Genomic DNA, 26,459 nt, shown 5'->3' on the forward strand with positions numbered 1-26,459 from the left:
ACCCTGGTGTATGTGCGTGCCCCTGTGGTAAGCAGTCTGGGGCCTGATTCAGACCCATTCACAGCCCGAATGATGCCGGCGATGGATTGTTATCGCTGGCCGCTCGCAACTTGATTGACAGGCGGTCAGTGTTTGTGGGAGGGCACACCAACGTTTTCTGAGAGTGCCCGAGAAAATGCAGGCAGCGCCCAGCTGTTAGGAGGGAGGGACACTGAGGTCAGCAACGGTCGTCACCCCCCTTCACCCGCATCCCGTTGCTAGCATGCGAGGGGATATGTATGAGAACACACCCCCTCACATGCCGCCGAAGGGGAGAGAAATGATTCGATGGTCGCCAATCAGTCTGAACTGACTTTTATTAAGGACAGCGATGACCGAAATGGGGGCGATCGCTAACGTCATGTGTTCCCATAAAACGATTTGCGTTCCTCTGCACAGCCCCCTGTCCGCCCCCCTCCTTCACCTGCCCGAGCAAGGCCCTTTATCTCTTCCCACTTTATCACTCCCCAAGGCTTGGTAAATAGACCCCTTAGAAATGTAAGCGCAGTGTTGGGGGTACCGCTGTTCCTCCCCGGAGCTGTTCCGAGTGGTGGATATTATTTTCTGCTGCTTTAGACAAAGTCTGTTTCCAATTTATCGCTCTGAGCAGTTAAATCATCTGAGTAGCATCAAATTGTCAGCGTGGATCTGATCCAAAGGATCTAAAGGGGATAAAATATCTTATTAATGAATATTGTTTTATGTTGTGACATTAACTTGTTTTTCCATTTTATTCCTCTGTCAGTGTTTAAGTATTGATGTGTTTTAAGATTTCTTTTGAACAATGGTCTCTGTGATTGCTGTAACCAGGCTGCGGACCATTTGTTGGTCTCGGAAACAGTAAATTCTGTACAGCTGCTAACATCTGTCAGGAGCGAGCGAGCGCAATGCAGACATCATAACCTGACCAGTTCTGGGGGTGGGGGGAAATTAGCGATACTGGGCCTCATTCACATCCAAGTGTAAAAATGAATGCGCACAGAGGGCAGGATGGGTCTAACCACATTTCCTATATATACTAAGCCCTCGAAAAATGAGCAAATGAGAATAAAACTGTTTCAAAGCATAAGTTCTCCCCCTCCCCATTGTCACTACAATGATCCATAGGGAAGCAAGAGAAAGAGAGAGTGCAGGGAGGGGGGAGAGACAAACAGGGTGTTAGGGAGAGACAAAGAGGAGCAAGAAAGAGAAGGAGTGAGAGAGAGAGAGAAAGGGAGGGAGAGAAAGAAGGAGAGGGGGAGAGAAAGAGAAAAGGAGGGAGAGGGATGGAAGGGAGAGGGTGATATGGGGTAGACAGAGAGAGGACAGAGAGGCGCAAGAACAAAATGGAGGAAGAGAGAAAGAAAGAGAGAGAGGGAAGGGAATGGAGAGAGAGAGGGGGGATGTAGGGAGAGAGGAAGAGAGAATGAGAGGGTGAGAGAGAAGGAGATTAGAGCGAGAGATAGAGAAGGAGATCGAAGAAAGAGAGAGAAGGAGATTAGAGAGCAAGGGAGAGAAGGAGAGCTGAGGGGGAGAGAGAGAGAGAGAAGGAGAGGGATAGAGAGAAGGAGATCAGAGAGCAAGGGAGAGAAGGAGAGAGAGAAGATCGGAGAGCAAGGGAGAGAAGAAGAGCAGAGGGAGAGAGAGAAAGAGATTAGAGAGCAGGGGGAGAAGGAGAGGGATAGAGAGAAGGAGATCAGAGAGCAAGAGCGAGAAGGAGAGCAGAAGGGGAGAGAGAGGAGATCAGAGCGCAAGGGAGAGAAGGAGAGCAGAGGGAGAGAGAGGGGGTATCAGAGAGCAAGGGAGAGAAGGAGAGAAGAGGAAAAGAGAGAGGAGATCAGAGAGCATGGGAGAAAAGAGCAGAGTAAAAGAGAGAGAAGGAGATCAGAGAGCAAGGGGGGGAAAATTAGCAGAGGGAGAGGGAGCAAAAGGTAAAGGGAGAGAGAATAATAGATCAGAGAGCAATAGGGAGAAGGAGAGCAGAGGGACAGGAGATCAGAGAGCAAGAGAGAGAAGGAGAACAGAGGGAAAGAGAGTAGGGGGATCAGAGAGCCAGAGAGAAGGAGGGCAGAGGGAGAGAGAGAGAAGGAGACCAAAGAGCAAGGGAGAGAAGGAGAGAGAGAAGATCGGAGAGCAAGGGAGAGAAGGAGAGCAGAGGGGGGAGAGAGAAGAAGATCAGAGAGCAAGGGAGAGAAGGAGAGAGAGAAGATCGGAGAGCAAGGGAGAGAAGGAGAGCAGAGGGGGGAGAGAGAAGGAGATCAGAGAGCAAGGGAGAGAAGGAGAGAGAGGAGATCAGAGAGCAAGGGAGAGAAGGAGAGAAGAGGAAAAGAGAGAGGAGATCAGAGAGCATGGGAGAGGAGAACAGAGTGAAAGAGAGAGAAGGAGATCAGAAAGCAAGGGGAGAAGATGAGCAAAGGGAGAGAGAGAAAGGGATAAGGGGAGAGAGAATAGGAGAGCAAGAGGGAGAAGGAGAGCAGAGGTAAAGAGAGTAGGGGATCAAAGAGCAAGAGAGAAGGATAGCAGAGGGAGAGAGAGGAGATCAGAGAGCAAGGGAGAGAAGTAGAGCAAATGGAGAGAGGGATGGAGATCAGAGAGCAAGGGAAAGAAGGAGAGTGGAGATTAGAGAGCAAGGGAGAGGAGAGCAGAGGGAGAGAGAGAAAGATTAGAGAGCAAGGGGGAGAATGAGAGCAGAGAGCAGGGGAGAGAAGAAGAGAAAGAAGATCAGAGAGCAGGGGAGAGAAATAGAGCAAGGGAGAGAAGGAGAGCAGAGGAAGAGAGAGTATGAGATCAGAGAGCAAGGAATATAAGGAGAGGAAGAGAGAGAAGGATATCAGAAAGCAAGGGAGAGAAGGAGAGCAGAGGAGAGAGAGGAGGAGATAGAGAGCAAGGGAGAGAAGGAGAGCCGAGAGAGAAGGAGATCAAGGGAGAGAGAGTAGGAGATCAGAGAACAAGAAAAAGAATGTGTCAGTACCTGAAGTTTCTGTTGGCCCGGTCGTGGATCAGGATCAGTTGAGGCTCGGAAGGTTGCAGGACGTATGTAGGTCCTTCTCATGCGAAGACTTGGAAGGAGTCTGGAACAAGTGTTTGAAGCAGGTTGCACCGAAGCAGGGTGCTGAAGGTGCACGGGTGACTAGAAGCAGGTTGCACCGCAGCAGGTCGCTGGGGGTGCACAGGTGACTTGAAGCAGGTTGCACCAGAGCAGGGAAGTGAAGGTGCACAGGAGACTCGAAGCAGGTTGCACCAGAGCTGGGCAGTGAAGGTGCACAGGTGACTTGAAACAGGTTGCACCGCAGCAAGACGCTGGAGGTGCACAGGTGGCTTGAAGCAGGGTTTGCACCGCAGCAAGACGCTGGGGATGCACAGGTGGCTTGAAGCAGGGTTTGCACCGCAGCAAGACGCTGGAGGTGCACAGGTGGCTTGAAGCAGGGTTTGCACCGCAGCAGGACGCTGGAGGTGCACAGGTGGCTTTCAGCAGATTGCACCGCAGCAGGACGCTGGAGGTGCACAGGTGGCTTGCAGCAGGTTGCACCGCAGCAGGACGCTGGAGGTGCACAGTTGGCTTGCAGCAGGTTGCACCGCAGCAGGACGCTGGAGGTGCACAGGTGGCTTGTAGCAGGTTGCACCGCAGCAGGACGCTGGAGGTGCACAGTTGGCTTGTAGCAGGTTGCACCGCAGCAGGACGCTGGAGGTGCACAGGTGGCTTGCAGCAGGTTTGCACCGCAGCAGGACGCTGGAGGTGCACAGGTGGCTTGCAGCAGGTTGCACCGCAGCAGGACGCTGAAGGTGCACAGGTGGCTTGCAGCAGGTTGCACCGCAGCAGGATGCTGGAGGTGCACAGGTGGCTTGCAGCGGGTTGCACCGCAGCAGGACGCTGGAGGTGCACAGGTGATGTCAAGAGCACAGGACGCTGAACTTCAATACAAAGTGACAAGCGAAGCACTGGCACCGGCTTGTTCCCCACAGGTGTCTTTTATCCCCTTAGGGGAGTTCTGATAGGCTGCAGAGTTAGGGCCGGCATTCCTATTAGGCTTCAACAATATGGCGTCTTTCTGAAGACGCTGCAGGCTATGCAGCATACTCCCTGCTGCTGCCTGTGTCCGTGCGCCCTCTGCAGGCGGCCGGAGGTACTGCAGCCTCTGTCCTGCCTTTCCTCCCGACAGAGCTGCAGCAAGATGGCTGCCACCCGAGCGCCCCACGCCGACCGGACCCGGACAGACGGGGCGGGCACCGCCTCTACTATACAGCGGCGGCTGCCCAGATCCCCTTGCCACACTGCCCAGCCGTCGGGAGCCAGATGCCCGGAGCAGGTCCCGCCTTACCACCCGCACAGGTAAGCGGCGTGGACAGGGCATGACAGTACCCCTCCCCCTTGGAAGTGGCCTCCGGACACTTCCCAGGCTTACCAGGATTACTTTGATGAAACTTTCGTAATAATGTGGGAGCATCAATGGCTGTGGCATCCACCCAAGTTCTCTCCTCTGGTCCATATCCTTCCCAATCCAACAAATATTGTATTTGACCATATCGCCTTCTGGAGTCTAGGATCTTTTTAACACCAAAAGACACATCCTGACTAGTCCGTGGTTGCTGTGGTCTAGGTACCGTGCTGTGGAAGCGGTTCAGGACCAAAGGTCTTAATAACGAAATATGGAAGGTATTGGGGATTCGCAGAGAACGAGGCAACTGAAGTTTAAAGACTACTGGCGAAACAACAGCAATGACTGGATACAAACCAATAAATTTAGGTGCGAATTTCATTGAGGGTACTCGTAGCCTGATGTTCTTGGTTGAGAGCCAGACCCTATCCCCAATTCCGAGTTTGGGTGCTGCTTTCCTATGACGATCTGCAAATTTCTTATAGCGTTGGGAGGCTTTATGCAGTGATATATGGACGTTCTTCCAGATGTTGGAAAAAAATTGGAGTGACGAATTAACTGCAGGGACGTTGGACACCGGGAGATTCCGAAATTCAGGAACACGAGGATGCCTGCCATAAACAATGAGAAAGGGTGACTTATCTGTAGCTGAGTGGTAAGTATTATTGTGGGCAAATTCAGCCCATGGGAGAAGCTCTAACCAGTTATCTTGGGAGGAAGACAAATAAAGACGTAAGAATCTCTCCAAATCCTGGTTCACTCTCTCGGTTTGCCCATTGGTCTGGGGATGATAGGCCGTGGAGAATTTCAATTTTATTTGTAGAGCCGAGCACAGAGATCTCCAAAATCTTGCTACAAATTGCACCCCTCTGTCAGAGATTATTTCAATTGGAAGTCCATGGAGTCGAAAAATTTCTTTGATAAAAAGCTGAGCTAGTTTGGGAGCCGTAGGTAACCCCTTGAGGGGAACGAAGTTTGCCATCTTCGAGAAGCGATCTACCACTACCCAAATTGTATTGAATCCTTGGGAAACCGGCAAATCTGTGATGAAATCCATCGAAAGATGGGACCAGGGTTGTTCCGGAATGGACAGGGGCTGAAGGAGACCAGACGGTTTCTGGCAGGAAGTTTTATGTTGAGCACACGAAGGACAGGATGAAATGAAGGAGGTGACATCGGCTTTCATGGAAGGCCACCAGTAGGACCTTTTAATGAATTCAAGGTTTTTTTTTATGCCGGAGTGACCTGAAAAACGTGAAGCGTGAGCCCAGAGAAGCAAGGCTGGACGTAATCTTGTACTCACAAATGATCTCCCAGGAGGAATCGAAATTACTTTAGTTTTGGCGAATCTGGTAGCTGGAAGCACCGGGCCGGGGACTTGATCTTCTGCTGAGGAAGAGAAAGATCGGGATAAAGCGTCGGCTTTGCCATTTTGAGACCCTGGCCGAAATGTCAAAGAAAAATTGAATCTTGTAAAAAATAGTGCCCATCGGGCTAGTCTGGGATTCAGGCATTGGGCTTTCCGCAGGTAGAGAAGATTTTTGTGATCCGTGATGATGGACACTGGAAATTTAGCACCTTCCAAAAGATAACGCCACTCCTCTAAAGCAAGTTTGATAGCAAGGAGCTCCTGTTCCCCAATGGGATAATTTTTTTCGGCTGGTGAGAATTTTTTGGAGAAAAACCCACAGGGGTGTATCTTGCCATCGGAAGTTTTCTGGGAGAGCACCGCTCCTACTCCTACTGAAGAAGCGTCTACTTCCAGTATAAATGATCTTGAGGAGTCTGGCTGGCAGAGTATAGGAGCCTCGGTAAAGACTTGTTTGAGCCGATGGAAGGCGGCAAAAGCTTCAGGAGACCACTGGGACGGGCTCACCCCTTTATGCGTAAGAGCTGTAATGGGACTGATGATTGAGGAGAAATTTTTGATGAACCTGCGGTAATAATTAGAAAACCCAATAAAACGTTGAACGGATCTCAATGTAGTAGGCCGAGACCAATCGAGGACTGCTTTCACTTTGGAAGGATCCATGCGGAGATCTGAACCAGAGATGATGTACCCGAGGAAGGTGACTGAAGGTCTCTCGAATTCGCATTTTGACAGCTTGCAATATAGTTGGTTATCCCGCAATCGCTGGAGCACTTCTTTGACGTGCAGGCGATGTTCCTGGAGATTCTGAGAGAAAATCAAAATGTCATCTAGGTAAACCACAACTGAATAATATAACAGGTCACGGAATATTTCGTTCATGAACTCCTGAAAAACAGCGGGAGCATTGCTTAAGCCAAACGGCATTACTAGGTATTCATAATGGCCATCTCTTGTGTTAAAAGCTGTTTTCCATTCGTCACCCGCCCGGATACGAATTAAATTATAGGCCCCTCTGAGATCTAATTTGGAAAAGACTGTCGCCCCTTTTATCCTGTCGAATAGTTCTGTGACTAAGGGAAGGGGATAGCGATTTTTAATGGTGATGTCATTCAGGGCCCTATAGTCAATGCAGGGTCTGAGTCCGCCATCTTTCTTCTTAACAAAAAAGAATCCTGCCCCAGCTGGAGAAGAAGATGGTCGGATAAACCCCTTTTCAAGGTTCTCTTTAATATATGAAGCCATAGCTTCCGTCTCAGGAAGTGAAAGGGGGTAGGTCCTACCTCTGGGAGGCATCTTTCCAGGAATCAAATCGATTGGACAGTCCCATCGGCGATGCGGAGGTAGCTTATCAGCTGATTTTTCACAAAAGACATCTGAGAATGCAGCATAGGCGGGCGGAAGAAGTATGGTCTCTGCTGATTTTGTTGTCTGGACTGGCACAACCTTCTGGAGACAGGACTGATGACAGTTAGGACCCCAGGAGAGGATTTGCATGGACCCCCAGTCTAAATGAGGAGAATGCTTTTGAAGCCAAGGAAAACCTAAGACAATGGGATGGCTGGCTTTGGGGATTACCAGAAATGAAAGCAGTTCATGGTGAAGCAGAGCAATTTGTACTGGGAGAGGAGTGGTACGGTGAGTGACTGAACCGTGCGGAATGAGACTGCCGTCCACAGCCGACAGACGATAGGACTGGTTTAGCATGGTTGTCTTGATATGATGGTGGGCCACAAACTGTGAAGAAATAAAGTTTTCAGCAGCCCCAGAGTCCAGGAGAGCTTGTACCGTGACTGGTCCACCAGGCAACGAGAGTAGAAGATTAAAAATAGAATCTGACTTGAACGGAGATATATTGGCTTGTCCTAGTCTGGTCTCTCCCCTGCCAGCTAGGACCGCCGGTTTAACGGACGACGGGGACAGGCGGCAATGAGGTGTCCGGACTCACCACAATAAAGACAGAGATTCTGGCGCTGTCTCCGCTGCCGTTCCTCTGGAGAAAGATGGGCTCTGTTGACTTGCATGGGTTCCTCAGATGAGGAAATAGACACCGAAGAAGGTACCCTAGGAGTAGGTATGGATCTGACCCGGTCTTGCCGAGACCTCTCGACCTGCCTCTCTCGGTAACGGAGGTCGAGCTTGTTGCAGAGCGAGATGATGGCAGCGAGCGTAGTGGGAAGGTCTCGCGTAGCTAAGTCGTCTTTGAGGCGATCGGAGAGCCCTGCCAGAAACGTTGAAACCAGGGCCTCTTCGTTCCAGGATAGTTCGGAGGCTAAAGTCTGAAATTGTATTACGTACTGGGCAACAGACCTGGTTCCTTGGCGTATACGTAGGATCTCGGTGGCTGCCGAGGTGACTCTTCCGGGCTCGTCGAATATTCTGCGGAAGTCAGCAATAAAGTTGACGTAATTTGTAAGTAGCGGGTCGGACCTCTCCCATAAGGGAGACACCCAGTCCAGGGCCGACCCGGACAGTAATGAAACAATATAGGCAACCCGAGTAAGGTCGGTGGGGAAATTGGCTGGTTGTAATGAAAAATGTACTTCACATTGATTGATGAACCCCCTACAGGCTCGGGGGGTACCATCAAATTTGGCTGGAGTCGGAAGATGCAAGGTGGAGGCCGCTGGTGGCCTAACAGGATTACTAGGTGGAGCCCCTACTGGAGGGGAGGCTTGAGGAGCCTGGGCTAGCGACGCCTGAAGAGTGTCCTGGCGTTGGGAGATCCCCTGCAGGGCTTGAGCTACCTGCCGTTGCCCCTCCTCAAGGGCTTGCAAGCGGCCGACCAATTCCTGTAACGGATCCTGGCCCGGAGCCGGGTCCATTGGGCCAGTGCTTTCTGTCAGTACCTGAAGTTTCTGTTGGCCCGGTCGTGGATCAGGATCAGTTGAGGCTCGGAAGGTTGCAGGACGTATGTAGGTCCTTCTCATGCGAAGACTTGGAAGGAGTCTGGAACAAGTGTTTGAAGCAGGTTGCACCGAAGCAGGGTGCTGAAGGTGCACGGGTGACTAGAAGCAGGTTGCACCGCAGCAGGTCGCTGGGGGTGCACAGGTGACTTGGAGCAGGTTGCACCAGAGCAGGGAAGTGAAGGTGCACAGGAGACTCGAAGCAGGTTGCACCAGAGCAGGGCAGTGAAGGTGCACAGGTGACTTGAAACAGGTTGCACCGCAGCAAGACGCTGGAGGTGCACAGGTGGCTTGAAGCAGGGTTTGCACCGCAGCAAGACGCTGGGGATGCACAGGTGGCTTGAAGCAGGGTTTGCACCGCAGAAAGACGCTGGAGGTGCACAGGTGGCTTGAAGCAGGGTTTGCACCGCAGCAGGACGCTGGAGGTGCACAGGTGGCTTTCAGCAGATTGCACCGCAGCAGGACGCTGGAGGTGCACAGGTGGCTTGCAGCAGGTTGCACCGCAGCAGGACGCTGGAGGTGCACAGTTGGCTTGCAGCAGGTTGCACCGCAGCAGGACGCTGGAGGTGCACAGGTGGCTTGTAGCAGGTAGCACCGCAGCAGGACGCTGGAGGTGCACAGTTGGCTTGTAGCAGGTTGCACCGCAGCAGGACGCTGGAGGTGCACAGGTGGCTTGCAGCAGGTTTGCACCGCAGCAGGACGCTGGAGGTGCACAGGTGGCTTGCAGCAGGTTGCACCGCAGCAGGACGCTGAAGGTGCACAGGTGGCTTGCAGCAGGTTGTACCGCAGCAGGATGCTGGAGGTGCACAGGTGGCTTGCAGCAGGTTGCACCGCAGCAGGACGCTGGAGGTGCACAGGTGATGTCAAGAGCACAGGACGCTGAACTTCACTACAAAGTGACAAGCGAAGCACTGGCACCGGCTTGTTCCCCACAGGTGTCTTTTATCCCCTTAGGGGAGTTCTGATAGGCTGCAGAGTTAGGGCCGGCATTCCTATTAGGCTTCAACAATATGGCGTCTTTCTGAAGACGCTGCAGGCTATGCAGCATACTCCCTGCTGCTGCCTGTGTCCGTGCGCCCTCTGCAGGCGGCCGGAGGTACTGCAGCCTCTGTCCTGCCTTTCCTCCCGACAGAGCTGCAGCAAGATGGCTGCCACCCGAGCGCCCCACGCCGACCGGACCCGGACAGACGGGGCGGGCACCGCCTCTACTATACAGCGGCGGCTGCCCAGATCCCCTTGCCACACTGCCCAGCCGTCGGGAGCCAGATGCCCGGAGCAGGCCCCGCCTTACCACCCGCACAGGTAAGCGGCGTGGACAGGGCATGACAGAATGAGAGCAGAGGGAGAGAGAGTAGGAGATCAGAGAGGAAGGGAGACAAGGAGAGCAGAGGTAGAAAGAGGAATTCAGAGAGCAATGAAGAGAAGGAGAGCAAAGGGAGAGAGAGAGAGAAGAAGATCAGAGAGCAAGGGAGAGAGAGGAGAGCAGAGGGCGAGAGAGAAAGAGATCAAAGTGCAAGGGAAAGAAAGATGGCAGAGGAAGAGAGAGTAGGAGATCAGAGAGCAAGGGGAAGAAGGAGATCAGAGGAAGAGAGAATAGGAGATCAGAGAGCAAGGGAGAGAAGGAGAACAGAGGCAGAGAGATGGAGAACAGAGCACAAGGGGGAAAAGGAGATCAGAGAGATAGAGAGAAGGAGATCAGAGAGCAAGAGAGAGAAGGAGGGCAGAGGGAAAGAGAGAAGGAGATTAGAGAGCAAGAGAGAGAAGGAGAGCAGAGGGAAAGAGGAGATTAGAGAGAAGGAGAGCAGAATTGGAGAGAGGAGGAGATCAGAGAACAAGGAAGAGGAGGTCAGAGAGAAAGGAGCACTTACAGAGAGAGGGAGTGTAGCCAGAGAAAGGAAAGCAGAGAGAGTAGCGCAGAGAGAAAGGGAAAAGTAGAGAGATAGAGGAATGCAGAGAGAGGAAGCGGAGAGATAGAGGGCACAGAGAGAGAAAGAGGGGGCAAGCGCAGAAAGAGAGTAGCACAGAGATAGGAGTGCAGAGAGAGCCCAAGAAAGAGAGCAGAGAACTCTTAGAGAGAGAGAAAGAGAGGTTTGAGACAGACATCACTTTAAATCTTCCCCGGCCCCAGCCCCGGGGTGTTGCACTGAATCTCTACCTCCCCCTCTTTCCCTTTTTATAATACAGGCGATGTACCTAGGGGCCCCCCTGTCATCAACACCGGTAGCAGGGTCTCCTGTCTTTCTGCTTCTCATGCTGGGGCAGTCACTATATTGGGACATTGAGCCCCAGCAGTTTGGATGGCCTCTTGAGTGGCTCTACTTGTCTACAACCTGACCACCCTCCGGCGATTCCCACCCAGCCTCCCCAAAGTCTCATCACCCTGTGACCCCCTCACATAATTCTCAGCTCTCGTGCTACCCCTCTCCCATGATTCCCACCACCCCCTTGCTAAATTTATGACCCCTCCTCATGCGATTCCCGGCAACTCCCCTCACACAATTAGCACCACCCACCATCGATTCAAGGGGTCCCACGTAACCTGTCAGGGAAGGGGGACGCCTTGCCACCCCTAGTGGGAAATCCAACCCTGCCTATTGAAGCCTATGGGCGTCTTTCAGTATCATTGCTGCCAGAGGGATCCGATCGGAGATGCCCCATGTCACCATGTCCTACTGTGCATGCACAGATGGACCACCGGGTCATAACCCTGGAAGTCCAGGGACTGGCAGCCGTCTTATCGGGAGAGCTGTTCTTTGTGATTTTAATCGCATTTTAGGTACAAATACTCATTATTAACACTAGTATGCAGGGCCGCCAATAGGGGGATGCTGTGGGTACAGCTGTCCCGGGCCCTGGCCTCTAGGAGGGCCCAGGCAGCTCTTTTTACCCACCGCAACCCCCCGACTGCCTCCGTTGCACTGCACTCAGTGCTCTGAACAAAGCAGGTCCTGGAGTGCAAGCTTATTCAACCCAGGACACCAGCGGCCAATTAAAATGCTGCACCAGCTTTTGAGCCAATCAGAGCTTGCGTACTCACAGCCAATCAGAGCGGCTGCCGATATGCGAGCTCTGATCGGCTCACCAGCAGGTGCTGCATATTGAAGAAACCTGCACTCCGGGACCTCCGGGCTGCAGCTCAGCAGATGAGATGGGGGAGCAGGAGCCGGGTTATGGTAAGTCATGTGAAGAGGGGGGCCCGGACTGGAAATGAGTCCCGGGCCCCAAAATTACTGATGGCAGCCCTGCTGGTATGTATGTACCGGATCAGAGGCGTAACTACAACTTTCTGGGTCGCATAGCAAAATCCTGAAAGGCCCCCCTCCTCGATTGTCACTACAATGCCACGGGGCGGGGGGGGGGGGGTTGGGGGCAGAAGAAAGGGTGGGTAGAGAGAGAGATAAAGGGTGCCGGGAAACAGAGGAGTTTGAGCAGGAGAGAGGAAGAAAGGATCAAGAGTGTGAGAGTGTCAGGGAGAGAAAGAAGGAGAGACAGGTTGTCAGGTAGAGAGAGAGACAAGTGTATAGGTAGGGTGAGAAAGAAATGGTAAGACTGTTAGAGAGGGAGATGGAGGAATAAGGGAGTGGGGAAAGAGGTGGGTAGAAGAGAGGTAGAGGTGAAAGAGACAAGGGGCAGAGAGAGAAAGAGAGATGCTAGACAGCGGAGGAGTGAGAGAGGGTTGAGAGAAGGAGGGGACAGGGGGAAGAGATCAGGGGGTAGGGGAGAGAGAGAACATGGAGGGGCAAAAAGGAGAAAAGAAAAAAAGGAAATGGTGACCAAGCAAAAAAGAGAGATTAAAAGAGTGGGGTAATGGGGGGGGGGGGGGGGTAATGCACTCACTCACCAGCTGCTCTGTTGGTGTTGGGCTCCCCTGCTCTGTGGCTGGACTGTACGGCTTCCCAGCACCACGGTCCCCTGCTCCCCTCCGTGACTCTGAGGTGAGGCGTGCTTCCAAGTTCCTGGGCGGCGGCGGTGCCAGGATTTAGTGCTCCCCGGAAGGCGCAGCCTTTAATGCTCCCCGGGCAGCGCCAGCTCCATGCACTGGTCCCTGAGCAGTGCCATCCTGACCTTACTTCTCCCGAGTCCCGGGCTCCACTGCTGCCCGGGTGCCGCCGGGCTCCATTACTTTTCTGGCAGCGCCGGCTTCCACTACTCACTGGACGGAGCCAGGAGGTATTGCTTCCTTGCTCAGTGTTCCACTGCTGTGCTGCCCGGCCCCTCTGAATTGTGTGCAATAGGCCAGCGCGGCAACATTAAAAAGAAAACTGCTGAAAAGAAGAAAATACAAGGGGGTGCAGGGGATAGCCTGCTAGGGCCCTGGGCCCCCCCAAGCCCCGGGCCCCATAGCAATTGCATCCCCTGCATCCTCTATAGTTACGCCACTGTACCGGATAAGTGTCATGATGTATCGTCTCCCTACTGAGGATCTGATTGGTTGGTACTTTATCTGTTTCCAAACATTGATAAAATCACCCCTGTGGCAGGAATGAAATAAAAAGTTAAACAAATAAATATTTAATAGAAATAGTGGTAAGAACTCAAACTCTGTTCCGTCTACCAGTGAGTATAACAGTGAGTACAGGAGCACCTGCTTAATCTTCAATAATATCCCACCAATGGTTATGTAACTGGGCTTTTCATAGCTGTAAGGCAGCCGCTGGTGTGTACAGAAACTCTGCTACATCCTCACCCTGTACACACATATTTCCAACTATAAATCCTACTCTATGGGGGCAATTTACTAAGATAGAATGGGTACAAATCAGGGTTGCCGAGAAACCCGGAGAGAAGAGTTTCAGTAGCCGCTCGGGGGCGGGGCTTAAACGTGACATCACTAAGCCCCGCCCCCATGATGGTAAACCAGCGAATTCACGGATCTCCGTGGAGGGGGCGAGGCTAAAATTACGCGATTGTGTCATTTTAGCTCCGCCCCCTCCTCTGAGACTCGAGGATTGCGGCATTTTAATGTCGCAATCCGGGGGACAGCGGGGGTCCCCCCTGAATCCGGGAGGGTTGCCCACCCTTCCGGGGGGCTGGGAGGGGGACCCAATTTTCGGGAAATTCCGGGATGGTCGGCAACCCTGGTACAAATGCACCCATTCCAGCTTACATACAGACGGGATCAGCTGTTCGGCTGATTTACTATCTGCAGAATTTGGCTGATTTGACCTTTTTATAAACAGCAACTTCAGCTGAATTCTGGTGTACGGATGAGTAAACCATCGGTAGAACTTGGCTGTACATGGCCAAGAGTTCTTTGGTGGTTGGCTCATATACCATCATTCGTATTATCATTCGGCCACAAATTCAGCAGAAAATACGACTGGAAAATGCGACACATTTTCCATCCATATTGTACACAAGCCAGCAGGGATCAGTCAGATGCTTCTCTGTGTAAAAAATGTACAATAATTAAATCATTTTAAAAAACAGCAAGGAGTCGCCCCCCCCCCCCCCCAAGTAGACAATACAAAGGTTAAAAATAAAAACAACGCAAATACCCAACACCAAACGGACTGAGGAGCAGCAATTGAGGGAAGCCATTACTGGGGCTTCCCTCAGCCTATCAGAAGCGCCTATACATGAATTCTTTGTTTACCTACATTCTCATTGACAAAGTTTTCTTGCTTTTTCTCTGGGGTTTCTGGCTGGTTGTCAGTGGTTACATACTGGTTGCTAGGCGTTTCATGCTTGTTACCAGGTGTTTCTTGCTCATTTGTCAGGGTTTTTTTACTTGTTGCCAGGATTTCCATTCTCGTTGCCAGAGGCTTCTATGCTTGTTGCCGGGTGGTTACATGTTCGCTGCCATGGGGTTAAGTGCTCACAGAGGACACCAGGAGCTCCCGGAACCCAGCACTTCCGGGTTTCTCTGTTGGCGCCGCACCCCCTGTTAGGCACTAGAGGTCCAGTAGGACCTCCAGCATCTGTCTCCTCCAAGGTGGCATCCATTTTTGGAGGGCCATTTTCAGCAGACGCTACACGGATATCCAGACAGATGGAATCTGCAGACAGAGACCTCGCCCCTGCGGCGCCGGATCCCCTCTCGTCACCGCTCGGGCTGTGTTGGCATTGTCACCCCACTGATGCGACCTGACATATAAGTGAACATTTTGTAGGGAGTTTTTGGAGAAGCATGGTTTTTCTACAGTAATTCCAGTCTATATAGTAGGGCTGAAAAACGGAAACATTTTTCAACGAGTTTATTACTTTTAGAAGTGTATGGCTGCATTATATAGAAGATTAATATTATGTTTGGTGCTTTATGTTGGTTTTTATGAATACTAGTCTTTATTTGTTTTTACTTTTGGAACACAGTGTTGACCTTTTGTTTGTGTTGACACATAATGCATGTCGACCTTTTCCATGTGTCGATTTTTTGACTGTTGACCAATAGTGGTCCACCTTTTGGCTGTCGCTACTTACTGCCGATCCTATGACCCGCACCCTCCCATGGTACTCAGCTGCCCCGGTGCTATAAGAATCAGAATAATAAATAGCTCCTGCAATCTCTTTCAGTGTCCCCGGGCCACACCAAGGGTAATTCTGTGCATCCCCGGCCTGATCAATACTGCGAGGGGCTCCCCATCAGTAATCCACTAGAACAATGTACAGCAGCAAAGACTAGAGCGCAGCGTTCCCCGGGGTGGGGGACAACGTGCCTCCATGGTGAGCAGGCTCAGAACAGGAAATTGGACGCATCTGGGGCCTATTAGCCGGGAAGACCTGCCAGGTTTGATAAATAAGTCTATCAAGCTTCTGTGCAGCAATTGATGAAAACCGGCTCTTCCTCACGTTGTTACCGATAGCCCCACGTTATGAGGGATTCTGGCAGCACTGTGTGGGGTCCTTGCCGCTTTGTAAACGTATCTTGTGGAATTGGCGGTAGGTTTTAAGGCCCCAATGTAACTGTAATCAAATGGAGAGTGATAAACAGCCAGCCAATCAGCTCCTAGCTGCCATTCCACAGGCTGTGTTTGAAAAATGACCGGTTATGAGCTGATTGGTTGGTGGTTTATCACTCTCCGTTTTATCACTTTTCAAGACTTAGTACACCACGGCCTTAAAAGAGTTGAATGTCTTATAGGAAACCAAGAATAGCCCATGGTCTTCCAATGGTTACTAATCTGCGGCACCCCCTGCACCCAGCCGCTAAGTTAGTCAGCCTTGTGGGACAATCATGCAAACGGTGCTGAATCCCGTTATCGTAGCGCCGCTCTAAGCTTTACAATGCCGGTAATCTGGGCATTTTAGAGTGGGGGTGGGGCCATGATGATTGAACAGCCCCACCCACACTGCTCATGTTGTAGGATGCCACACCCCCCCTGCACTGCCCCCTCCCAGCAGGAGCAGTCTGAATGTCGGTAAGTATGGTTGGCCACTTGGTGGTGGGGTAGGAGTGGTGTATGGCCATGGTATTAGAAAACAGGGGAGCGCTGAGGCCAAGCTGTGCATCACCCCGCGAAGGGCTACTCATGTGTCCTGTGTCGTCACAAATGATCCGATACTGCGTCTTCAGGCATAGCAGCGGATCACAGAAGTCTATTCGCACAAGCTGCCTCCTGCACCGTTAGCATAACTACACACAGTTGTATTGACGATGGGATGTTGCTAATGGCAACCAATCAGATTCTATTTATTATATTCTAGAAGGCATTATATAAATAAGAAGTAGAATCTGATTGGTTGCTATGGGGAATATCCCATCTTCAATAGAACCCCCATCTTATAAATGTACCCCAATGTGTCCCTAAACAGAGCTCCGTCTGGCGCCCTCCGGTGGCCACCAGTGGCACCACAGAGGCGAGGAGCAGCACTAGAATGTATGTATATGAGGCTGCAGCTCCGCCCATATAGTGCAGGGGGAACCGCTTAGCACATATAAACATACATGTTATCATGTGTGTAATATATGGGCTGGCTGGTTCCCCTGCACTAAGTGTATCTGCGACGCCCGGGAATCAGCATCTATACAACACACATTACAGAGACTATAAATAGTTTGCACCTGTTGGGTCTGCCATGTGTTGCCAGCTGAGATAAGGGGGGGTTTATTTATTTGGGATGTCTGACCACTGAGCCGAAATCTATTCATATCACCTTACCAGGCCGGGATTTACGTACAGTATCTCCATAAATACACAAACAGTCTGCACACAATAATGGTGACTGTGTCACTGCGTACACGTGTTCAACAAAAGAAGAAAAGTTTTGAGTTCCAAAAACAGTACACAGCGCTAAATTTAAATACAAAAATAGTGAGAATTAATGGTGAACAATTCAAGGTGCACAAAAACAAACTGGAAATGACTTCCCTTCCATATTATCCAATGGATAAAAGGTAAGTATATCAATCCTTTTTCCAATGAATGAAGGAATTCTCAAGGTGTATGGTCCGTTTTTTTCATACGTGTCCCAATGTGATCATAAAAATGAAAAAAAAAACATACATTGTGTGAACAGGTGAAATAAAATAATTTCGTTCTAAGGTGCTTTGAGATTAGAATATTCTTCTTTGCACAGATGTCTATGAAGAACTCACTTCTCCTTGATTGGGTATTTAACAGGGGGTATACTCCGATGGCGTACCTTTACTCACATAAATGTTATAGGATATAATCCCATAAAGGTTTCTTTTAATGAGGCCCCTGCTCACATACGAGGTGGCAGATGAAAACACATAAAGGTATCTTTCTATTACTGGTTCAAAAGGGTGATCCAAAGGAAATGGCGTGCCACACTCACGGTGTTTTTAAATGGAGCCATAAGCATCGAGGTTTCTTTTGGTATCCAAAAACCCTTGTAGTTACAAATAGACTTGGGTCTCTCAGTGTGGATTTTTTTGGAACCCAAAAAAGAGGAAAAATGATATGTAGACTAAAAAAACTTTAATTTGACATGATGTCCATAGTTGGACTATAGATACATACAATGAGAATTCATATGTACAAAATAGATAAAAACATTCAAGATAAAAAATGAATAAAAAATAAAATAAAAAAATGCAAAATGGACCTGATGGAACAGGAGGCAACGTGAAAACAACAACACAGTCACAAAAAACAATAGATGTATAAGTCCGGACAGAGTGAAAGGTTAGGGTATCCAACGTTACCTCCGTAGGCCAGGCAGGTCCAAGATGCAGAGGGTCCCCTAGTGTCAACGCGTTTCGGCTCTCTAAGAGCCTTTTTTTGTCTTGAAAAACGCGTTGACATTTATTCATTGGAAAAAGGATTGATATACTTACCTTTTATCCATTGGAACATACGGAAGGGAAGTACTTTCCAGTTTGTTTTTGTGCACATTGAATTGTTCACCATTAATTCACACTATTTTTGTATTTAAATTTAGAGCGGTGTACTGTTTTTGGAACTCAAAACTTTTCTTCTTTTGTTCAACTCTAAGGACCTCTGGTGTAAGTCCTATTGAGTTCCAGAGACCACTCACAGCTGCTCTAGCGCAAACTTTCAGTCACGCACAAATTTGTTTTTCACGGTGTATACGTGTGTCTAACACAAGTCTCCTGCAGGCTGTATACAGATGTGTCCCTATACATCCAGCCTTAGCACGCATACCATACTTGCATTCACTCCCGCAATAGCTGGGAGACTCCCAAAAATCGGATCCCCCTTCCGCCCTCTGGGAAGTTTGGAAAGTCTCCCCAAAGCCCCTGCACCCCCCTGGAGGTGCTGAAACAAGTTCCAGAATTTGCAGGTCCACAGGGAGGGGGCGGGACTAAAATGTTGCAAAACAAATAATTTTGCATCATTTTAGCCCCACCCCCTCCCTGCGAACCTGCAAATCGCTGAGTTTGTGAGGATTGGGGGCGGGGCTTTGATATGTAAGCCTTGTCCCCGCCCCCCTGGCATGCAGCATTGGGTCTCCTCTCCGGGCTTCTCCCAAAGAGGCAAATTTAAAAGTCGGTAAGTTTGATGCATTTCAAGCGTCTTTTTTTAATATAAATGCTCCTTAGGGGTAACTATAATTAGATGGGAGTCCTATTGAAGATGGGGTGTTGTCCATAGTAACTAATGACATTTTACTTATTATATATTTAGCACCTTCTAGAAGATAATAGATAGAATCTGATTGTTACTATGGGCCAATTAGGAGACATCTCCGGTCCTGTTACATACATGCCAGTTGGGAGCCACTGGCATTATTATGTTATTATATATGAAATAAGATACGCACCAGAAAATGTCAGCCCCACAAGGTAGAATTCACTGGCCACCTTGTCTTCAGATTCCCCAGTCACTGCAGAAAGCATGCGGTCATAAAATATGCATAAAATCCAATTATTTTCCGACGTGTTTGTAAACAGTCTTCGCGGTCAGTAACCACATCTGCAGGCGGCTGGGGACGTGCGGCTGCGGGTAGGAGGGACATTACTGACCCAGTGATTTCTATACAGTGTATGGAACCTACGGTATTTGCGCATAGTGGCAGTGACAAGTGCCGGTGCGCAGTCCATTGATAGTCACTCAATTTAGGAAAACATCGGCATAGCGTACAACTTTGAATCAGCAAACAGATGGTACGACGTCTAAAACAAGAACATGACGAGGATCCATTAACCACTTGAGTGGTATGGCCGGAAATTTTCCAGGCTCAGCTGTGCTGTCGCAGTGGGCTGTCCCAGAACATTTCCTGGCATACCACCAATATGAAGGTGTGCGCCAGTGGGGCCTGCAGCTGTGCACCACTGGCGCATCACCTCTCCGGGCACCCCCCACCTCCTCTCCCCTCCCGTCACTCACCGCTCCATGGTGGGTTTTGCTAGGGCAGGACAAACCTGCCCTCACATGTTTGTCCTGCCCCAGCAAAACCCACCAGTCAAGGGGTTAATGTCACAGTGAAGAGGTAAGTGCTTTATTTTTTGCTGTTTCTCCCAAATATGTTGCTGGTTGATAGAGTCAGACACAGGTGGGCAAATGAATGCCAATACAGGCACTGCCAGTGGGTACAGTACTTACAGTGGGCACAATACCTAGTGTGGGACGCCTTCTTTACCCAAATACTCTGCCATAAGCGGCCCCACCTTGGATATCTGACGTAAGTTTGCTTTGTTCTACTTTGCAGAAGGACGAAAAACATGAATTTGACTAAGAATGCGAAGGAGCGGCCATCTTCCGAGCTCCTCAGAGTGGTGAGTTCAGAGGTTACGTCACTGACCAATGTCCCAGAATCTTTCTTTTGTTAGGAGTTCTTGTGGGCCCTTCATTTGTTTTACCCCACAGCTGCCATTAGACTCATCTGTTGCTCTGTTCAGGGGACGAATAACTGAAAATATTTTAGATGATGCGCCACATCCCCAAATGTTGGGCGCGCGAATAGCATGCAGGAGTCCCGATTTCAGACTTCACAGAGTTGGGAGGTATGGTTTGTCACAGCTCAAAGTGAAAGTAAAAACTGTCACAGGTCAAAGTGAAAGTACATTGCAGAAGCCGTCATTTGGGCTTTTAACTAGCGGTTATGGTACAAATGGCATGCACAAGGTTGACATAGAAGTAAAAGGACGGCATGGTAAAGGTCGACATCCTTTTTTCAGGTTTTTTGTGTCAGTGCTGACACCTGTCCACATGGGCTCCCAATTAGTGTACCGCTTCCCTCGCCATGGTTTAGGCCACTATGCCATTCCCAATCAGAGTCCACATGGATGGTAAAGTCTGAAAAAAGTTGTAAAAAATTAATAAAAACAGGAATTTGGAACTCACTGATAATTCCATTTCTCCAGTTCCACAGGGGACACTGCAGTCTTCATACATTGGGGATAGAGTGGTGACAGAAGGAGTCGGCCCATTAAAATTCTCACAGTGTGGCAGGCTCGTCCCTCTCTATCCCCCTCCCAGACCTCAGTCTTAAGGCCCCTATACACTACAGCTATTTGGACCAATTTCACCCATTCCTGACGGATCGGGCCGAGAAATCAGCCCAAATCGGATGCGTTTGATGACCCATTGGGTCCGAAGCGTGATTCCAGTGCGCATCAGACCTGACTTCCGACATCGCATCAGTGCATGGTCACCTTTAGAAAATTGTACCCGAGAGGAGAAAAGAGACCAGAGAATCACCAGAGTAGGAAGAGCAGAAGAAGACAGTACAGGACCAAGCTAGAAGATACAGAGTCACACCTAAGGCATTTAGGACACACCAGAAAGAGTAGCAGTATCCTCTGTGACATCGGAGAATTGAAATTATGTTTGCTCCATCATCCACCAAGGGACACCGCTGTCTTAATATATTGGGGACGTCCCAAAGCTACCCCCATGGATGGGAGAGCGCTGAGCAACCTGTAACACCGCTCAGCCAAACTGGGACGCAGAGGCCGCAAAAGGTGTCAAACCGGTAAAATTTTAGAAAAGTGTGCGAACGAGACCAAATGACGCTCTACACAGCTGAGTCATAGATGCCCCGCGTGCAGCAGCCCATGAAGGCCTCACTGAATGAGTAGAATGAGCTGAAATAACCAATGAAAGCCTCTGAGAAGAGGCCAGGTAAGCCTGTTTGATGATCAAGCAAATCCAGCGTGCCAGTGTCTGTTTGGAGGCAAGCCATCCTCTCTTGGCTACATCATAGAGAACAGAGGGAATCCGACTTGTGCAAGGAAGTCGTCCTGTCCACATAGATGCACAGAGCACGTACCACATCCAGGGAGCTGGAATCCCCTGCCAAGGCCACAACCACAATGGGTTACCTTCAGTAAGAAATCCAACCAGGTCCGCAGTTATCCTCAGGAAAGACCAGGTAGGGGGAACTGCAGGAAGAACACTGAGGTCGGAAAACCTTCTGGCCAAAGCCGGTAGCAGCATGATAACCATCTTCCAAGTTAACATGTGGAAATCCACCAACTAATGCCTCAACCATATTCAGCTGAGGGAAGAATAGGACCAAGGACAAATCCCATGGTTCCATAGGAGCCATAAACGGTGGCTAAAGTCGTAAGACACCATTCAGAAATGTTTGGACTTCATAAAGTCGGGCCAGATGTCATTGAAAGAAGACTAACAGGACAGAAACCTGAACCTTCAGAGAACCCAACATAAGCGCAGCTGAAAATCCAGCTTGAAGAAAGTGTAGAAGTCGAGACAGACTAAACACAGCCATAGGTAGTCTGAGCTTCTGCCATCAGTAGACATAGGGTTTCCAGATCCTAACAGACTTCCTTGCCCTAAGCATGATAGGGATGAATGATGTTGGGATACCCGTCCAATTCAGCAACGTGGATTCAACAGCCACGCCGTCCAAATGAAGACATGGTAAGTCCACGTAAATGAATGGACCCTGTTGTAACAGGTCCTTCCTGTGTACAGCGGTCTTACAGACCCCTCTGCCCGGCCAAGGCACTGAACTGGCCAAGATACCTTACCTTGGCCCTGGACCCCTGGGGGTGTGGTATATACTGTGGACCAGTAACGCAAGCCCAATGCAGAGGCACCAGTTGCAGGGTCAGAGATGCACACCACAGGTGGTGGCGGCCTGACCCTTCCCAGGACTTCACATGTCACAAGCAGACAGTTGGCTGAATCCTTCTATCCCCAATGTAAGAAGACTGCAGTGTCCCCTGGTTGATGAAGGAGAATAAGAAAAACTCATGTAATCCTTTCATGTGTTGCCTAGGGTCATGTCAACATTATTGCTTGTGTTGTCCTTGTGCATGTCTACCATATCATGTCAACCAGTGGTGACTCCATAGTTGGGGCTGCAACACATTTTAAAATTCAAATAAGGGAGCCACACCCACTGCTAGTGAGTCAATTTGGAATGGCAGTTGGTGGCTCAGGAGCTGCTGTGTGAATTACACCAGTACTGTAACATAAGCCCCTCCCCCACCTGTGACTGGTGGAAGTTCATTTGCAGCCTGTCCGCTAATAGGTTGATGGTTAACAGCTTCGGAAGATTTGTGTTATGATTATACACATGAAAGCGAAGCGATTTGTTCCCAATCACCAGCTGCAGATCTCCCGGGTTCCGAGAGGCTTTCTCCACTTCAAAGACAGCTGTCTACCCGATACGTTAATACCTGAGACCGCACTGATCACACCAGCCAGACTCATCACTTTAACGTGACTTTTGGCAGGAGCCTCAGAGCTCGCGAAACGCTGAAACGCTCCTTGGAGGAGACAGGTCTTCAGAAGACAGAACCTCACTGCTGCTAGATAGGTTTCCTGAAAGCCACGCTAAGTGCAGTGATTTATCATGTTGGATTGCTATAAGTTAATACATATGTACTGTACGAATACAATGTAAGCCATATGGACAGGCGGGATACATTACTGCCTATGGCCATTGCATTTTAATCTAATATCAACCTATTAGGGCTGTGGGGAAACCTGGGAAGAATTTATGATGTTGGAAGTTATTCTCTGTAGAGGCAGGTTAACTCTTCCAGCCAAGCTCAACGCCATGTGCTCTATACAAGTTACCTGTGATCCTCTCTGCACAACGCCATGTGCTCTATACAAGTGTCACGTGCTCCTCTATGCACAACACCATGTGCTCTATACAAGTGTCCCATGCTCCTCTATGCACAACGCCATGTGCTCTATACAAGTATTCCGTGCTCCTCTATGCACAACGCCATGTGCTCTGTACAAGTATCCTGTGCTCCTCTATGCGCAACGCCATGTGCTCTATACAAGTATCCCCTGCTACTCTATGCACAACGCCATGTGCTCTATACAAGTGTCCCGTGCTCCTCTATGCCCAACACCATGTGCTCTATACAAGTGTCCCATGCTCCTCTATGCACCACGCCATGTGCTCTATAAAAATATCCTGTGCTCCTCTATGCACAACGCCATGTGCTCTGTACAAGTATCCCGTGCTCCTCTATGCTCAACGCCATGTGTCCTATACAAGTATCCGTGCTCCTCTATGCACAACGCCATGTGCTCTATACAAGTATCCTGTGCTCCTCTATGCACAACGCCATGTGCTCTATACAAGTATCCCGTGCTCCTCTATGCACAACGCCATGTGCTCTGTACAAGTGTCCCGTGCTCCTCTATGCACAATGCCATGTGCTCTATAAAGTATCCTGTGCTCCTCTATGCACAACGCCATGTTCTCTGTACAAGTGTCCCGTGCTCCTCTATGCACAACACCATGTGCTCTATACAAATATCCCGTGCTCCTCTATGCACGACACCATGTGCTCTATACAAGTATCCCGTGCTCCTCTATGCACAACGCCATGTGCTCTATACAAGTATCCCGTGCTCCTCTATGCACGACACCATGTGCTCTATACAAGTATCCCGTGCTCCTCTATGCATGACGCCATGTGCTCTATACAAGTATCCTGTGCTCCTCTATGCACAACGGCATGTGCTCTATACAAGTATCCCGCGCTCCTCTATGCACAACGCCATGTGCTCTGTACAAGTATCCTGTGCTCCTCTATGCACAACGGCATGTGCTCTATACAAGTATCCCATGCTCCTCTATGCACAACGCCATGTGCTCTATACAAGTATCCCGCGCTCCTCTATGCACAACGCCATGTGCTCTGTACAAGTGTCCCATGCTCCTCTATGCACAATGCCATGTGCTCTATACAAGTATCCTGTGCTCCTCTATGCACAACGCCATGTGCTCTGTACAAGTATCCCGTGCTCCTCTATGCACAACGCCATGTGCTGTATACAAGTGTCCCCTGCTCCTCTATGCACAACGCCATGTGCTCTGTACAAGTATCCCATGCTCCTCTATGCACAACGCCATGTGCTCTATATACAAGTGTCCCGTGCTCCTCTATGCACAACGCCATGTGCTGTATACAAGTATCCCGTGCTCCTCTATGCACAACGGCATGTGCTCTATACAAGTATCCCGCGCTCCTCTATGCACAACGCCATGTGCTCTATACAAGTATCCTGTGCTCCTCTATGCACAACGGCATGTGCTCTATACAAGTATCCCGCGCTCCTCTATGCACAACGCCATGTGCTCTGTACAAGTGTCCCATGCTCCTCTATGCACAATGCCATGTGCTCTATACAAGTATCCTGTGCTCCTCTATGCACAACGCCATGTGCTCTGTACAAGTATCCCGTGCTCCTCTATGCACAACGCCATGTGCTGTATACAAGTGTCCCCTGCTCCTCTATGCACAACGCCATGTGCTCTGTACAAGTATCCCATGCTCCTCTATGCACAACGCCATGTGCTCTATATACAAGTGTCCCGTGCTCCTCTATGCACAACGCCATGTGCTGTATACAAGTATCCCATGCTCCTCTATGCACAACGCCGTGTGCTCTGTACAAGTATCCCATGCTCCTCTATGCACAACGCCATGTGCTCTATATACAAGTGTCCCGTGCTCCTCTATGCACAACGCCATGTGCTCTGTACAAGTATCCCGTGCTCCTCTATGCACAACGCCATGTGCTCTATACAAGTATCCCATGCTCCTCTATGCACAACGCCATGTGCTCTATACAAGTCTCCCATGCTCCTCCTTTATGCGCAATGCAGACCCCGTCCAGTACTCTAACTGCACAGGGGCTTATTTACAAAGATGGAAGTTTTATTGAAGATATGAGATGTGCAACCAGTAAGATTCTACTTATTTATTAAGCACCTTCTATAAGATAATAGATAATATATTATTGGTTGCCCATAGCAACATTCCATGTTCAATAGCATTTATTAGTAAATAAACCCCACAGTGCCTAACCCTAACTCACTCCCTTATCCAGTACACTGTGTCACGGAGCTGACTTGTTTCACTTTTGTTTTCTCTATGTCCAAGTGTTTCCAGGCTTGTCTGTGTCCAATGCATGCAGCTGCTCAAGTCATCACAGGCTACTTAAGGTTGTCTGCATTCTAGGCTCCTCCATGTTGAAGACCATCAGTTGACATGTTTGCTCCAATAGGTTACCTGGAAACTCTGACCTGTACACATGATCTCTGGACCAAGGTGTACATAGGTACTTCCTGTTTCTGATTGCTGCTGCGGCTTGCAGCCAATAACATCTAAGCAAGGGGGATATGAGGAAGGCTCTCAGCATGCCAAATTGCCTTGAAAAAATGTTTTGTTCCCTGTGTGCTTGGCTCCAGTGTCAGAGTTCTTAGGCACCAGGCTATCCTGTGCTCCAGCGTTATAGCCACCTGTGACCTGCTGCTGCTGCTGCTGCTCCAGTATTGCTGCTGGTTAACCCACCACCTGACAGTTTGTCTCCTGCTTATTTCATCCCAGCAGTTGAGTTACATCCAGCCATCACCAGCAGAGGTCACCACTGACTCCCAGGCCAGCTACCTCTTACTGGCTCCCAGGCCAGCCTTCCACCATTGTCTCCCAGGCCAGCTACCTCTTACTGACTCCCAGGCCAGCCTTCCACCATTGTCTCCCAGGCCAGCTACCTCTTACTGACTCCCAGGCCAGCCTTCCACCATTGTCTCCCAGGCCAGCTACCTCTTACTGGCTCCCAGGCCAGCCTTCCACCATTGGCTCCCAGGCCAGCTACATCTTACTGGCTCCCAGGCCAGCCTTCCACCATTGTCTCCCAGGCCAGCTACCTCTTACTGGCTCCCAGGCCAGCCTTCCACCATTGGCTCCCAGGTTAGCTACCTCTTACTGGATCCCAGGCAAGCCTTCCACCATTGGCTCCCAGGCCAACTACTTGCTACTGTGACTAATACCATCTGTGTCCTGATAGTCGACAACCATCGCTGGCTCCTAAGCCATCGACATCCCTCTCTGGTTTCCAGGCCGTCTACATCCCTCTCCGACTCCCAGGCCGTCGACAACAGTCACCGGCTCCCAGGCAATACTCACCTCCAGCTCCC

General features: G+C 50.0%; 1 protein-coding gene across 1 annotated transcript in view; it reads left to right on the forward strand.

Annotated features, from left to right (window-relative positions):
* The window catches only part of LOC146064875 (uncharacterized), a 74,734-nt gene that overhangs the window by 30,234 nt on the left and 18,041 nt on the right, over positions 1-26,459 (forward strand). The window contains exon 3 of the mRNA XM_083178826.1: positions 19,746-19,812. Within this exon, the coding sequence (XP_083034952.1) occupies positions 19,746-19,812 (67 nt within the window). The remainder of the gene's footprint in view (positions 1-19,745; positions 19,813-26,459) is intronic.

Source organism: Crinia signifera, chromosome 3, assembly GCF_055691185.1.
Source record: "Crinia signifera chromosome 3, ASM5569118v1, whole genome shotgun sequence".
Classification (NCBI taxonomy): Eukaryota; Metazoa; Chordata; class Amphibia; order Anura; family Myobatrachidae; genus Crinia; species Crinia signifera.